This window comes from Mixophyes fleayi, chromosome 4, assembly GCF_038048845.1.
Source record: "Mixophyes fleayi isolate aMixFle1 chromosome 4, aMixFle1.hap1, whole genome shotgun sequence".
Lineage (NCBI taxonomy): Eukaryota > Metazoa > Chordata > Amphibia > Anura > Limnodynastidae > Mixophyes > Mixophyes fleayi.
This window is the reverse complement of record NC_134405.1, coordinates 218,872,282-218,889,070: the sequence shown is the minus strand read 5'-3', so window position 1 is coordinate 218,889,070 and position 16,789 is coordinate 218,872,282. Positions and strand designations below refer to the sequence as shown.

General features: G+C 39.2%; 1 protein-coding gene across 3 annotated transcripts in view; it reads right to left on the bottom strand.

Annotated features, from left to right (window-relative positions):
• The window catches only part of PTPRQ (protein tyrosine phosphatase receptor type Q), a 357,175-nt gene that overhangs the window by 14,670 nt on the left and 325,716 nt on the right, over window positions 1-16,789 (bottom strand). For 2 of the 3 annotated variants that reach the window (XM_075209348.1, XM_075209349.1), the window contains 3 exons: window positions 6,799-6,825; window positions 5,932-6,013; window positions 3,176-3,266 (listed from right to left, as the gene is read on the bottom strand). In XM_075209348.1, coding sequence (XP_075065449.1) covers window positions 3,176-3,266; window positions 5,932-6,013; window positions 6,799-6,825 — 200 coding nt within the window. The remainder of the gene's footprint in view (window positions 1-3,175; window positions 3,267-5,931; window positions 6,014-6,798; window positions 6,826-16,789) is intronic. The other variant, XM_075209350.1, reaches the window with a different exon arrangement.

The following is a 16,789-nucleotide window of genomic DNA, read 5'->3' as shown; positions in this document are numbered from 1 at the left end:
TATATATATATATATATATATATATATACACAGAGACCACAGAGACCACAGAGAGAGAGAGAGAGAGAGAGATGCACACAAATATTTTGCATGTTCTTTAATTGGTTACATATATCATTTGATAACTGTTGTTGTTGTTTCTGTAAGCCAATAAGCTTTCCAATTAAGGAAGGTTATCTTATTACAACATTGATGACTACTACATTTAACCAAGAGCCAATGAGTACATTGCCCTAAAGGAAGTATACCACTGCTCCCTTAAATGCTGTTTTATGGAAGCAAGTTTTATATGTTGATAAGTCTACTGAAAATAATCGAATCACATACAACCATGTATGATGAATAACATCAGAAGAGTCACATCAGTGAGAACTCAATACCATGATATTAACAAGCACTTCTTATTTTATCTTAAATGAATTTAGGATATGTGTGTTTAACACTTTACACCTTTCTATAAATATGAGGGAAGAAGAGGGGGGGCTGCTGTCAAGAAAAGAATGTTAAAAAGGTTGGTTACTTAGGTCACATTACAAAGTTAAGACACTATTAAGTCTACAATTTCTTGCACCTGCATATAAAAGCGTGTGGGTGCAGAGTTACTCAGACCATCAGCCTTGGAACATTACAAAGGTCATTTCAAGATCACACAGCATTTGGAAACTGAAAAAAAATCTTTGTAGTAATACTGGGTATACTATGCATCAGCATCTCCCTATATGTTTTAATTATTTGGTAACCTAAAATTAAAACTAATTGCTTTCTATTGTTTACAGCAATGTTGTACTATTTGTAATATGTTACTAAAGTAGCCTTTAAATGTGTTTTATTGAATGTCATGTGTTTCATATACTGCAAGGCAACCTTTAAACTATTTTTAATCTGCATGGGTCGTGGGATTTTCAATAATCAGCATGGTTGATAATGCAAGGGATTAGGGAGTTGGGGAGGGGGCATAGTCACAATGGCTTGGATCTGAGTGTACTAGGCAGTGTACAACACCTTCTCATACATTATAGAATTACCTCCTGAAAGAGCCAGCGAAGGCAACATGCCACATAACTGCCTTGGACTTTATAAATTTGGAAATTTTTTGGTTACTTACTTTAATGAACAATGTCGTTTCTTGATTGGACTTGTATTGTATTTGTGAATATTGTGCAACATATTCTTTTTAATAATACACTGTTAATAGCACTTGATCTATTAGCCCTTTCAGGGCTCTAAGCATGAAAAGCTGCATATGGATCCATATGTATTCATGCTGATGTAGTGATGGTAGTGATCTAACAGTTTGCATAATTCAGCAATGCAATTCTTTAATTTTATCCTTTTTTTTTCCATCTGGAAATGTTCCTAATGTATCCAAATCAGAAAATACACAGTAGAATGAGCAAAATGTAGCCACAATAAAACATCTGTCTACAGCAGATGGTTCAAGTTCAGGGTTGCCTTAGAGACATGGTTCTACAATTGGCTGCAAGTTAAATGTATCATTGCAAATAAAATAGAATGGTTAAAAAATTATGTAGTTGTTTACAATGCACAGGTTATTTATCCATGGTCTACAGGACAAACTTGATATTCAGATGGGTCTACAGTAGTGGCTCTCAACTATTTCGAGTTGTGACATACCCAATTTGAAAAATATATATATATATATATTGTAACAAAAGGAGGCATTTAGCTGGCAAAATACAGAGAAAGCAGGGAAGTAGAGTAAAACATTTGTGCAGTAATGCACCTAGAGTGAAGACTAGTTTAAATTTGGTTAAACTTACATGATCTGAAATCCTTCCTCTCAGCAAACAGACAGGGCGTGTCTGGTTGTGCAAACAGAGGCAGTGATGGGTGTTTTCTTTTAAAGAGAAGGTGGGTGTGTCACCTGTCCATCAAGCTAAGGCTGGGGGAGGAGCATCATGTATAAAAGCTTGTTTGTTTCATTTTTTCAGAGAGACCAATGCTGGGTGAGCTGGCTGGTCCTGAGAGAGAGCTGGACTATGTATAGCTAGTGTTTAGGGTCTCCATGATTGCTGTACAAGTATACGGTGTCAAACATTTACCATCCTGACAATAAAGCACCATAAAAAGGAAGTTGTTGTTCGCGTGTGCTTCTGCAGTAGCGGGCTCTTGCCACAATATATATATATATATATATATATATATATATAATTTATTTATATAATTTATAGAACCTTGATATAGTCCACACAGATCTTTATCACTGTGTGTGCTTGCTCGGAGCATATGGATACTCACGAATACACAGAACAGCCCTGTGTCCTATATGTATATATATATATATATATATATATATATATATATATATATATATAGTATCCCTCTGACTAGAATATAAGGCAGTCTTCATGTAACCCAGTATTATTATGTATTGCAGGTCCTTGACCATTATACAATGGTACCTCATGACCATTATAGATCCCAGCAATGTGACCAGTATAGAATTCAGCCACATCAGTATACAGTATAGCCTCTTAACCATCAATACAGGAATTGAGCTGTATGCTGGCTTTAGAACAACTATTAAAAACAAACAACTCTCTCATTGGTTGCTTCTTTCAACACACTTCAGCAGCAAATCTATTGGAGCTCACTGTTGTTCACTTTAATTAGCTGCTCATTCCAACTTCTCCCAAAGCCTGCACACATAATATGTCACATTACAGGGTTTGTAAACGTGATATACATCCTTCATTCTTATTATCTACAATGAGACATTATGCAGGGTATGATTTTCCATTTCCCCTCATTTATGAATTTGTATTATTCTGTACAGCTCCTGAAGTTGCAATGGAGAAGCCTATTTGAAGCTAACCTAATAAATGTAGGTGTTGTTCAGGGGCGCACGGAGGATTGTCGGGGGGGGGGGGGTTTCTCCCCAGCAGCTCCGTTTCGCCAGCGCTGTCCTATACAGCAGCTGCGGCGCTGTCTAAGAAGCTGTATACAATACAGCACCGCCGCGGACGCTTCTTTGACAGCGCCGCAGCTGCTGTATAGGTAAGTGGCCACTTAGTTAGCGCAGGGGGGGGGTTTCTAGAGACTCAGCAACCCCCCCTGCGTGCGCCACTGATGTTAGGTACTGAACGTCCACATCGGCAATGAAATGCTATGTCACAGTAATATAAATGTAAAATATGGTAAGCAGTACACATACATGGCTTTATGTTGGTAAAGCGATTCTTTGACCTGTTCCATGGCAAATCAGCATCTGATATTGCAAGATCTTCAAGAAATTTTGGTAGCTCCTGTAAAATGAGAAAGCAACCTCATTAAAATAATGTTTAAATTAAAGCACATAGCAAACCTTCTAGTTAACTTAAATAGATAACAAGATCCTAATTAAATCAATGTTATCTCTACCATATCCTCTTGGATCAGAAGAGCTTAAAGCAAATGAACCCCCAAAGTGATTTCCTGTCATTATGTCTAAAAACAAGTATACAAGTGCACTTAACAGGCTTAAATTGGTTATTTCTTCAAAGAAAAGCGATATCAGTTTATTTTCTACATTTCACTCTTGCACTGTTGAATAACTATTGATATGCAGATTTGTGCACACATTTATGTTTAAGTGCTTTGTGTGGTAGTGCAGTAAACACTTAGGGCTAGATTTACTAAGCTGCGGGTTTGAAAAAGTGGGGATGTTGCCTATAGCAACCAATCAGATTCCAGCTGTCATTTTGTAGAAGGTACTAAATAAATGAAAGCTAGAATCTGATTGGTTGCTATAGGCAGCATCCCCACTTTTTCAAACCCGCAGTTTAGTAAATCTAGCCCTTAGCTTTTAGTTCAAGCCAAAAAAGTAAACCCTAAAGGCCACAAAATAAAACAGGGTAACAAAGAAAGCTCTACTGCCTATTACCTGAAAAATATGTAACCACCACCTGCAAACTTCTTGCTAGGCAAAGTATTCAGATGCTGTAAGATACTGTTGCTTTATAATCACATAGTTAATTACAATATCTCCCAATATACTTATAATACTGAGATGTAGTATATTACAGAATAATTAATTTGAAATAAAATTAGGTGAAGAAAATCTTCAGTATATGTTTTAATCATGAACTTTAAGATCATGATGTGAAACTCTAAAAATATAATCATATTACATATAGGCGGTTGTTTTTTGCTTTACTTAGGATGATATTCATAAATACTTAAATTGCAGATTAAAGTTACATTTCAGCATAATGTAATTTAATTGTAATAATCAGCTTGTGACATCTTTGCATAGACTATGTATTCCCTGGCTTCTTCCATATTTACTGGAGAAGTCATGTGCACATTTCATTTTGTCACAGTTGCAAATGCAGTTTTGAAGTATAAATTGCAGAAGTACGTTAATGTGAATTTCCAGAGAGAATACAGACACATAAAATGTATGTGGAAGTTTAGCAACTTGTCTGCACATGTTTCCTATTCTATCACCCCAGTCTCCAGACTAGACAGTGATGTATGAAAAGAAAGCTGGTACCAAAGTTGTTGCCTGTAGCCTGTCCGGTGCTTAAATTGTTGAGACAATCCTCACACTTCACCTTTTTTTAGTTCCAAGGTTTCCTGCCTATTAGTGCTTGCACTTGGCACTTCTGATCAGTAATATTATGAGCCAAATGTGCCAAGTGGTTAGGATTATGACACATTTGTGGTATTTTGAAAACCGGTAGAAGGCAATATTATATATTTCACATGCCTTACATGTGATCCTTAACAAGGCTACAGATAACATTCAGTTCTGGATTGTGAAGCCTCAAGCACATTCAGCAATGGTGTGCACTATGCTCATGATATGATAGGAAAAAGAAAGTGTGTTCACACACTCAAGCAGTATGTTAGTCCTTGATTAAATGGACATGCAGGTCCCTGGCGAGGAGACATCATTATCCCATTATTAATTATCCTGCTTTGCAAGGCTGGCTGAATGCACTGGGCTATAGCTCTGGCAGCAAAAACACTAGAAACAGGAAAGTGTTAAGATCTTTACTGCAAGTCAGGAGGGCTGCAGGTAAACCTTTCATATACCAAATGCAGCCCTCAAAATATCTTTTGCCCCAAAACTAGTTTTTCACCACTTCCCTGTTACAAAGTAGAAGCCAGTGAAAAAAAGTTGTATGAAAAATGTATTGTTCCTACAGGCATTTCCCATCAATCACAATTGTGCTGTTCAGATATACAGATGCAACGGGGTAGCGCGGTGGCTTAGTGGTTAGCACTTCTGCCTCACAGCGCTGGGGTCATGAGTTCAATCCCTGTCCATGACCTTAATTTTGTGGAGTTTGTATGTTCTCCCTGTGTTTGCATGGGTTTCTTCCAGGTGCTCAGGTTTCCTCCCACACTCCCAAAACATACTGGTAGGTTAATTGGCTGCTATCAAAATTGACCCGAATGTGTGTGTGTATGTGTATTAGGGAATGTAAACTGTAAGCCCTAATGGGGCAGGGACTGATGTGAATGAGTTCTCTGTACAGCGCTGCGGAATCAGTGGCGCTATATAAATAAATGTTGATGATGATGATGATGAATCAAAGAGCTTGATGCAACAAAATGCAACACAACAGGGAAAGATTACATTGATAAAAAAAAAATGTCCTATAAAAAGGGCTCATAAAAATTCTGAGAGCTTAATTTATTTTGCCAAACAAAAAAAAAACCAGGCCTTTCTGATCCATAATTTTTTTTTTTGTGAGCTAATATCCCTTTTGCCTTCAGTGACCGATTTTTTTTGTGGTGAAACGTAGCTTATAATACCCAAATCGGTGTAACATTACTATCTAAACAATCACCCCGGTAATTGGGTATTGATTATCAAGGCGACAGTCTTTCTTGGTCTCGCAAGCTTAAAATGGACATGAAATGTGACACATGAAAATTACTGGAGGGCCTGCGATGTTGTGACAACTGTTAGGAACATACCGAAAATTCTTCTTGAAACTTTACGTTGTTGTTGGCACACAACTCCTCAATATGCTGCAGGAAGGCTTTCTTGCTCACAGGCCTATGGAGAAAGTGCAAGATTAAATTACATATTGGCCTCAACATAAAGGTTTATTAAAAGTATAACGCTCTGATTCATTATATATCTATTGTTAATCAACACACAGCTATTTGGACTGTACGTAGATATTTTTTCTGCACACAATAGGACTTAACAGTTTTATAGTGATCTATTTTTTATCTACTGATTAATTAAGGATCTTAACTTGAGAAACTTCTTATTTCAGTCTCCTGGACAAAACCATGTTACAATGCAAGGGGTGCAAATTAGTATTCTGTTTTGCACACAAGTTAAATACTGACTGTTTTTTCATGTAGCACACAAATATCAACTTTAAATTTCAGTGTACAAATAAGCTATCAAGTATTTGTGTGCTACATGAAAAAAACAGTCAGTATTTAACTTATGTGCCAAATAGAATATAATTTGCACCCCTTGCATTGTAACATGTTTTGTTCAGGAGACTGAAATAATAAGTTTCTTCAGTTAAGATCCTTAATGAATCAGGCCCCTAGTTCTCATAATGCCATGGTTTTTCAGCCTGTTTAAATATCTTACAATGACTTCTCAAGCTAAAACACACACATGCAATTTCCACCCTAGAGAGAGACATAGCATTTCTCCAGTTACTATGCAATTAGTCATGCTTTTATGATTTATATGCAAGTTGTCCTTGTAAATGCACGAAAAAAAGAACCATACATTAACACTCATCACACTATCACATATCACATCTACAGGCTCAGAAGAAAAGCAAAAAAACCACACAACTTTGCACAACTTACTTGAGTGATTTCCTATAACTAAGTAACCTGCAACAGAGATTATATTAAATTATGTGTGGAAACGTATGTGCAGTACACTAAGCATAAATAATGCATTTTTCGGTATTTTTCTCATGCTGCAGTTTAATGCTATTATATGACATTTGTTACATGTAAACACACACAATGCATGCTACACCATTACCATACTGCCCAGTTCAAAAGGAGAGATTGTGTTGTGTTGGAACTGCGGGTAGTACCTAAAAATCGTTAGTGGTTAGAATAAAGAAAAAACTACTAAGTAAACCCCACTAGTTTACTGCATCTTGTCAGCATCTCAGCCAACCAGAGTGGCTACTCCAGTATTAAAAATGTGTTTTTTTAAAATGTTGGAGATTGATACATAAGGCAAATACACTGATATTTAGAGCAAATAGTTATGTTTTATATTGGTTAGAACATTACTAAACACATATGGCAACTTTCAGTGCAGAATATATGCTTTTTTATGATTTATTAGAATGTAATGGGGATCCAAAACAAGGCGTATGTTGCAATGGCATGACTGTCTGTCCTGGTGTGCAGAACCGTTTCATCATGTGGAAATCGGCCTATCTTAAAGGCCTCATTAATTTGGAATTCGATTAGCAATAACCTATAAATTTCATTTTTATGCCTTCTTCTTAAAACATATTGCTTTATACCAGTACAGCACCAGTAACCAACTCAGGGTCCTAAGGAAGAGCTATCTGCAGGAGACCTACACCTCATCTAGAATGATGAAAGTTACAAATCATACTGCTCGAGACACATGAGAGCCATCGATTAGGAAGATGTTGTTCTGTCTACCTAGCTCTCCAGTGATATTCCTGTCTGTTTACCAATAGTAAACTAACAGGTTTTTAGATAAGTCTTTGTTCCCACAATTTAATGTGATTTGAAGAAGGGCTATTCAACTAAAGATCCTCTGTAGCCCTCAGTCAGTCTGAGAACACTATTATAGCCTCAGTTGTACGACACTGCTTTTGTCTGGTTCACCTTATGGATGCATGCTAGACAGCACCGTGTTCAAAAAAGGATTTCTATGCTACAAATAGCTCTGCCTACCAATAACGTATTGCTGTCTTTGTTTCTTTTCATATATAATTTGACATACTACACCCTGACTAAGTAACCTTTACCTCCGTACATATAGACTAACAAATGTGTCTGCAGTGAGAACATTGCTTTATTTCCATGTCAACCATAAAAATCTAATTTATGGATGCATGTGGCCGAATGCTACATTGTGCTAGCTTAAAGTGTATCAAGACTTTTTTTTTTTTATTTAAAATACTATGAATTTGTTTTAACTCTGGATATCCTTTGCTTGGGATTCAGTTTCATGTCTGGGTTTTTAGTCTAGAAAAGGTCTTATTTCACTCGTATTACAATTCACACATCCATTGAGAAACTATACGTTTCTGGGGCCAGAACTGATGAATGTCACAGTCTGATATAAAAATGAAAATTGATTACAAAATTGAGAACATTAAAAGAATACATGAACTTAAAGGGGATTTTCACTTGATGAAAGAATATCATGGGTTCTACTGATAGTGTCTTGTGACTTTGTTAGTTTTATCATTTCACCTTTTTCAGAGACCGCACAACTATATGTGCAATTTATAACTATGAGTAAAATGTATGGATGTACCAAATACTTATTTTATAATTTGTTCAAATATTGAATTATTTTGCAAATATTCTGCAGAATAAAGCGCAATAAATCTGGGCAGGTAGTGGTCTAAATGATAAAATTTGATCTATACTTTTAAGTACTCTGGCTCAATAAAGTTGCATAAAATCATGTTTTGGATTAGGCCAAACATAAATCTGCTAATTACTCTTAGGAGTCAACTGAATCTCTGATTAAATCTTGGAATCTCTATGTTCTTAGTGAAAGGTGGCAATACTAACAACCTGATGCAAAATACATTCCACCCAACCCTGCATCATGCCAATTGTCTGAAAAGCAAGTAATGAATGGGATCTGTCCTCAGCTTCTTTGAAAGGTTTATGTCAATTTTTAATAAAACATCATTGTTTTATAATTGTGAAATGAAAATCAGGGACACCCATGTAATCTGAGTTGTGCTTAAGCTGTACAACCCACCCCATATTTTATCACAAATAAAACAAGACACTTATAAAAACCTATTCCCTGTCCATTTAATGATGTTAATGAAGTTATTTGTGAAAATAAGCATTGGATGTTACATATGAAATAAACGAGGACTGTCCATGGAACACCAGGCCACATGGGAGAAATTCATATTCATTGGTATTGCTTCTAGGGCAATGCTGACTGAGTACATTGCCTTAGCTGGCATTGTAAGAGAGGTGGAAAACAGTGCTTCATATGAAACACAATGCTGCTTCTCACAAGTGATCACTGCCTGGAGTAGAGGTAATGGGCAAAGCATCTGCACAGATACAATACGTATCAGGGAAACCGTGGGAATTGTTGAGGACACGCTGGGCCCTGTGGAGATGGAAACAGTTTAGACCACAGGACGAGACTTCTAGCATAAAAAACGAGTCTCTGTAAAGAGTTGGAAAGGTGCAATGAACATCCTGGTCTTTCAGAACTGGGTGTTATTAAAAACTTAAGGGGGGGAAATCCTCTCTTGCAGTAGTTTTGAAATTTTTATCTGCCCACCAATTTTATTCTGTAATGCCAAAATCATCACATTTAATAAATTAAACTTGTACATTTTAATAATGCTGGCTGACCATTTTGTTGTCCAACCTGAGCTCCCCATTGTCTCTACATAAATGAAACACATACAGCCTGTTAGCGCTCTAGGATGTGACCTATATTACCCTTCTTTAGGACCACAAATGCAAAAATATCTGATTGGTTTACTGACGGTTTCATTGATATTGATGTATTGTCAGGTTAATACATTTCCAACATCTAAATGCATAGAATATTATAAGCATACATTCTGTGTTTCATAGCAAGCAAGTCAGTGGGGATGAAGCATTGTGCATTGGTAGCACCAGGATGATGACTGAAACAATATTATTTAAGGTCCACCCAATTGCTTCACACATTCAGCCAATATACAGCCACAAATGGAGGAAAATTGCATCCTCAAATGGAATTAACTCTACAACAGTTACATACAAATGTACTGTACCATTGAGAGAGAACCATAATGTAAAAGAACATTCCAACCACAGAAAAATTATTATCTGCTCAGATCTCACTAATTCATCAGGAGAATACTGTGACTAGAAATGCTGTGATAGTAACTTGTGTGACAGGGACAACACTGCTATACAACAACAAAGCTGCAAGAACAAGCACGAAAGAACAGCAAGAACAGATCAGATAGAATGGCACAACCTGTCTAAATGTAAATACTGGAGAATACTCCTGAATATTCATATTCAGCATTATTCCTATACACCTATACATTGGTAGTGATGCTGGTAGGAGTAGTTGGGGCTGTAAACATTTTTTAAAACAAAGCCCTATACTATAGTTCAGACTATATTTAAATTGTAATAAGTCCCATTATAACACTGTTGTCGAAGTCAGCAAATTGGATAAAGTCATTTCAATTAAAATCGAGCAAACTTGGTTGTCTTTGTCTGAAAAGATGCGTACGGTACGCTACGGCGTAAAAGGGCACGCTACAGCGTAAAAGGGCGTACGCAGCTGCAACACGTGGCAGCAACAGTATTTAGCCTTTTACATACATTCGCACAAACACGCATACTTGTAAAATAGTACACATTAATGGTAGTTGCAACACATAGTCATTTATGTCGAAAAATAGTAGTATTTATGTGTTATAATATAAGTTATATGCACATTAGTAAAATATATGGAACAGGTTGAAGGAATCATATCATGTGTGGTATCATAATAAACCTCTTTACATTTGCTACTGTTTGGTTCACTCTGCGAAGGAATCGCAGAGTGCATACACAAGTTATGAATGATAGGGAATTATGAACTACTAAAGACTAAGGAATCTTGGCGGGAAGAGCAGAGCATAGCCCCTGGAGAGATGACCCCCTCCTTTTGGATTCTTTAGGATGAACTAGCCAATGATTGACAACCCCTTGGACCTTCCTGAAACCTGGACCAATAGAAGCAAGCTATACCATCTCCATTGTATTACTGTATTTCTGTGTGCATATAAGCAGCAGCTTCTCATCTAGTTTTCAGACATCTTGTCCCCAGACTTTAGGATTGAATGACTGCACACTGGATCCAGAGCGCCTGCGATAAGTAACGGCTGTACTTATTATTATTTCGCTTGAATATATTTTGCTACTTAAAGAGAATAAATCTTTGTGCGTTGGAAACACAAATCGAGATTCGACAATCGTTATTGGTTAGGGACAATATGCACTTAACAATTTGGGGGCTCGTGAGCTTTGGAGGTTTCGTTGCCGATGATACGCAAGACCAACGGATTTCGGTTCCTCAACAAAGGGTGGAGACGCGTCATAAACGGGTAAGAACGCAATGTGTTCAAAACCTGAATTTTACTCTGTGTTGTGAAACCGAATGTCCGTTTTGCATTGTCTAGGGAACGCTAACGCTAGAGATGGCCAATGTACTGCCTAAGGAAGGGCCTATTGGTTCAGCGAGATTTCTCATGTGTAAGAAATATGGTGCATACGCAACTGCGTATTGCGACACGTGGGTCAAAATGACCAAAGATTGTGATAGACCTTTCCCAACAATAGGTAGTTTTAATGCAGAGGTACTAAATACTGTAAAAGATAAAGTATGGTTGATTAATTCAATGAAAAAGAGAAATAGACATAATGATTGTTTAAAATTGTGGCAAATGGAAGGTAACACGTGGCAGAGCAGCAAATGCACAGCGGAAGAAGGCGTCGCGAAAAGCGCGCGCAGAGCGGAAGTTGCCGTTGAGAAGCGCGGCGAACTCAGCGCAAGTGCGCCCCTGCCACCTTATGTGGCGGGAGGGGTAAGTACAGCCGTTATTAAAACTGAAAATAGGAAAATTGCTAAGTTGTATCCTGTTTTAAGCCAGTTTAAAACAAGTGTATCAGAAGATGAAGATGAACCCACTGTGATTTCGGCCATTGCTCATGCTGTTAATATGCTAGAGGTTCAGCGTAAGTATGGGAAAGGAGCAATGGCTGAGATAGGTGAGAGTAGTGTGATCACTAGGAGTGATAGCGTTCTAAATCTTGAAACAGCAGATCCGGTAGTGACTTCTGAAACCAGTGAACCAGTGGGTGTGTACGCAGTCCGCACAATATCAGTTCCCAATGGGAAACCGGATAAGGATGGTGTAGTTCCTTTAAGAAATGTTACAATGCATTGTCCCTGGACTAGATCAGAATTACGTTCCATTATGACTGAATTCCCAGATCCTAGAAAAGAGTTGGCAAAGTGTCAGAAATTTGTTAAAGACTTAGGAAATGCACACGAACCAACCGATAAGGATTGGCGTGTAGTGTTGAGGGCGTGTCTTCCTCCCCATACTGACATACAAAAATTTATTAAAGATTGTTTGTTGGATGAAGATGACACCTTGACTGATGAGATTAACCAAGAAAATATAGAACAAATTGTCAAACACTTAGCCATCTATTTTCCAGTAGTAGTAACTTGGAGTAAGATTTTCACCATAAAACAAAAGGATAGTGAAACAGCCTCAGATTACTTTGCTAGAGCTATAGCAGCGATAACACGGTTTACTGGGATATCCAACATAGGTGAGGACCCACATAACAGAGAGGTAGCTGTAGGTGTATTAATGGATGGCCTTAGAGAAAATTTAAAGACGAGAGTACAAACCACGTTACCTAATTGGAGAGGCATCACAGTAGATTCTCTTAGGGAGTCTGCTGTGGAGCATGACAAAAACCTTTTTAGAAAAAAGGAAGAGAAAAATGATAGGTTAATGACGGTAAGTATACAGGCTCTAGAGGGGATGCATACACAACCACCAGCATACAACCCACATAATAAGAAATATAGAATAATCAGATGTTCCAAGTGTAACGAAGAAGGCCATTTCGCAAGAGATTGTAAAAAAGCAAGACAGGATACACATATGGATAGGGAATCATATAGGTATCCTCCACTGAGAAACACACATAGGCAAGAGAACACACAGTTACCTGCGCATGTTATAGCAGCAAATGCTGCACGGGAAAGCAAGAGTCAGCGCTAGGGGTCAGGTCATACCTGTAGTCTACAGCCAGTGAGGTTAACTGAGAGTCTGAGAGAAGAACCAACAATGATAGTTGACATAGCTGGTAGGAAACAAACCTTTCTTGTAGATAGAGGGGCAGCCCGATCTGTGATAACCTCTCCTTTCAATCTACAGGTGATCAATAAAACCATTCCAGCCATGGGGGTAATGGGAAAAGTGTTGCATTATCCACTAACTAAACCCGCTGAAGTTACTATCGGGCCCCCTGCATACAAAGCATTAGTTTCTCTTGGCTGCGGTGGCTCCTACTAACTTGCTGGGAAGAGACTTGTTATGTAAAATGGGATGCGTCATATACTGTACTTCAGATGGTGTGTTCTTAGATATACCGGAGAAGATCGCACATGAGGTGCAGGATATACTGGACACCCCTCAAAGGTTAATGTTACACTCTCCTGTTATAGAACAAAGTCCATCTCAAGTAAAGTGGATGTTGCTGGAAATACCAGGTTCACTATGGACCAGAGATGGACAGGACACTGGACTGATGGCAAATGTAGCCCCTGTCATGGTCAATCTAAAAAGTGGTAGGATAGCTCCAAAAATCCCACAGTATCCATTAAAACCGGAGGTGGAACTAGGGGTATATCCTGTTATTGAGAGGCTTTTACAACAAGGGATTTTAATTCGTACAGCCAGTACAACAAATAGTCCCATTTTCCCTGTGAAGAAGAGTGGGGGGAGTGGCTATAGATTAGTCCAGGACTTAAGGGGAATTAGGGGAATTAATAAAGCTGTTGAGAGCCAATTCTCCGTAGTGCCGAATCCAGCTGTCATCCTCATGCAGATTCCACCGTCTGCTAGTCACTTTACTGTCATTGATCTATGTTCTGCTTTCTTCTCAGTCCCTCTTCACCCTGACTGCCAATACCTTTTTGCATTCTCCTACCGGGGAGTGCAATACACATGGACCAGACTAACCCAGGGGTTCATTGACAGCCCCAGTATTTTCTCCAAAGCCTTACATGACTGGTTGCAATCCTTTCAACCCCACAATGGGTCTGTTCTAATTCAATATGTGGACGATTTGTTGCTGTGCTCTGATTCTTTTATGTCATGTTTACATGATACTAAATTGTTGTTGCTTCATCTTTCACAAACAGGGCACAAGGTGGCAAAGGATAAATTACAGCCATGTCAGACTAAGGTCAAATACTTAGGACACTGCCTCACTAAGGGGCTAAGACACCTGACAACCGACAGGATTGAGGCCATACAACACATGACTCTGCCGCAGAGCCAGAAGCAGATTCGTACTTTCCTGGGGATGTGTGGATACTGTAGATCCTGGATCCCAGGTTTTTCTATTCTGGCATTACCATTGCAGGAGCTAGTCTCTTCCTCAAAACCAGAACGTGTTGTACACACAGAAGAGTCAGAGCAAGCGTTCATTAATTTTAAAGATAGTCTGACTAGAGCACCTGCATTGGGAATACCTGATTATGAAAAGCCTTTTGAGCTATTCTGTACGGAAGCTGATGGTTGTGCAGCAGGTGTCCTCGCACAGAAACATGGTGACGCTAGCAGACCGGTAGCATACTACAGTGCACAATTAGACAATGTGGCAAGATCACTCCCAACATGTCTCAGAAGTGTAGCAGCAACTGCTCTTCTGGTAAGTAAGAGCGAGGACGTAGTATTAGGACATAATTCAACTGTCTATACACCCCATGCTGTATCAGCTCTGTTAAATTCAGCCCAAACCAGACATGTTTCTTCAGCTAGATTCACAAAGTGGGAACTAGCCCTGATGGCACCCTCAAACATCACCATCAAACGATGTAGCACCTTAAATCCAGCTACATACCTTCCATATGTGTCTCGAGAGACACAAAGGGTGGGAGGTGAGGAGACCCTGGTTGATGATGAGTTAGGCAAGAAAACTGACACGCATGACTGTATGGAACACCTGAATCAGACCTTTACTGCAAGGCCCGACATACGTGACACCCCCTTAGAAAATGTAGATTTTACGTTTTATACAGACGGGAGTTGTCATAGACAGACAGAGACGGGAGAGCTATGTACTGGTTACGCTGTGGTAGACGATCAGGATGTGGTAGAAGCTGAACCCCTTGGCCCACCTCACTCAGCCCAGTTGGCGGAACTAGTAGCACTAAGGAGAGCGTGTGAATTGGCAGAGGGTAAATCAGCCAATATATATACTGACTCTAGGTACGCCTTCGGGGTAGTGCACGATTTTGGGGCCCTTTGGCATCTTAGAAACTTTACGACAGCAGCAGGTACGCCAGTGGCACACTCACAACACATAAAAGGACTCCTGACAGCGATACAGTTACCCAGAATGGTAGCCGTCATAAAGTGCAAAGCCCATACCTTTGAAGAAGACCCAGTGTCATTGGGTAATAACAGGGCAGACGAAGCTGCTAAATGGGCAGCAGGGCAATCTATGACTGTATCAACCAAGACTATGATGGTTTTTCAGACATTAGACATGCAGAAATTAATTGAAATGCTAGATTTGTGTTCCCTGCAGGAAAAGGCGGTCTGGAAGGCGAAGGGATGTGGTCAAGAGTTCTCAGGACTCTGGAGGGATGGACAAGGTAAGCCTGTAGCTCCCCGAACATACTATCCAAGCCTGGCAGAAGTAGCACACGGTCTGACTCACCTGGGTAAAGAAGGAATGTGCAAACTGGTGAGAGCATACTGGTGTGCTCCTGGATTTTCCTCTCAGGCTGGTAAGAAGGCAATGTCATGTCTTACTTGTTTGAGGAAAAATATTAGGAAAACTATTCCAACTGAGCCATCCCACATCCCTCCTACAGACGGACCTTTTCAGGTAATACAAATTGACTATATCCAACTACCACCGTGCAGGAATCTAAAGTATGTGTTAGGGTGTATCAATGTGTTTTCCGGTTGGGTAGAAGCATATCCGGCAGCCACTAATACTGCTGTGTTCACTGCAAAGAAAATTGTACAAGACTTTGTATGTAGGTTCGGTATCCCTAGAATCATTGAAAGTGATAGGGGTACCCACTTTACTGGTGATATCTTCCAAAATATGTGTAAACTCATGGGAATTGGTAGCAGACTTCACATCCCTTACCGACCACGAGCCAGTGGTAAGGTGGAGAGAGTAAATGGTACTATAAAGAACAAGCTTGGTAAGGTAATGGCTGAAACTGGGTTGGCATGGCCTGAGGCTTTGCCATTGGTCCTCCATAGCATTCGGACCACTCCTAGACCTCCTCTTAATCTGTCCCCCTTTGAGATACTGTTCGGACGACAACCTCATTTGATCGTGAGTCCACAAGACGATTTGAAGTGTAATAATGAAGTGACTGTACAATATCTTATAAGAATGAGTAGACAGCTAAAACAACAACAACAAAAACTAAAAAGGCTGTCACCTGGTATACCAGAAACGAACTGTCATGATGTTGAACCTGGAGACTATGTTATGATCCGCAATTTCTTACATTCAGGTTGTTTAACAGACCGTTGGGAAGGCCCGTACCAAGTGCTGCTGACCAGTACTACATCACTGAAGGTTGCAGAGAGAGACACTTGGGTCCATTCCACCCACTGCAGGAGAGTCCATAATCCGGAGAAAGTGCAAGATAAAACTGAGACCGACGACATAGATCTGTCACTTGTGAGTCTGTTCCGGGAGACCTGAAGCCTGCAGTCGAGACACCTGAACCAGAGACGTTGCCCCAGAACGATCTTTCCAGCGATGGAGTGGCGGTTTTTGTTTTTCTTTTGTTCCAGGATTTTCCTTGTTTTTACTC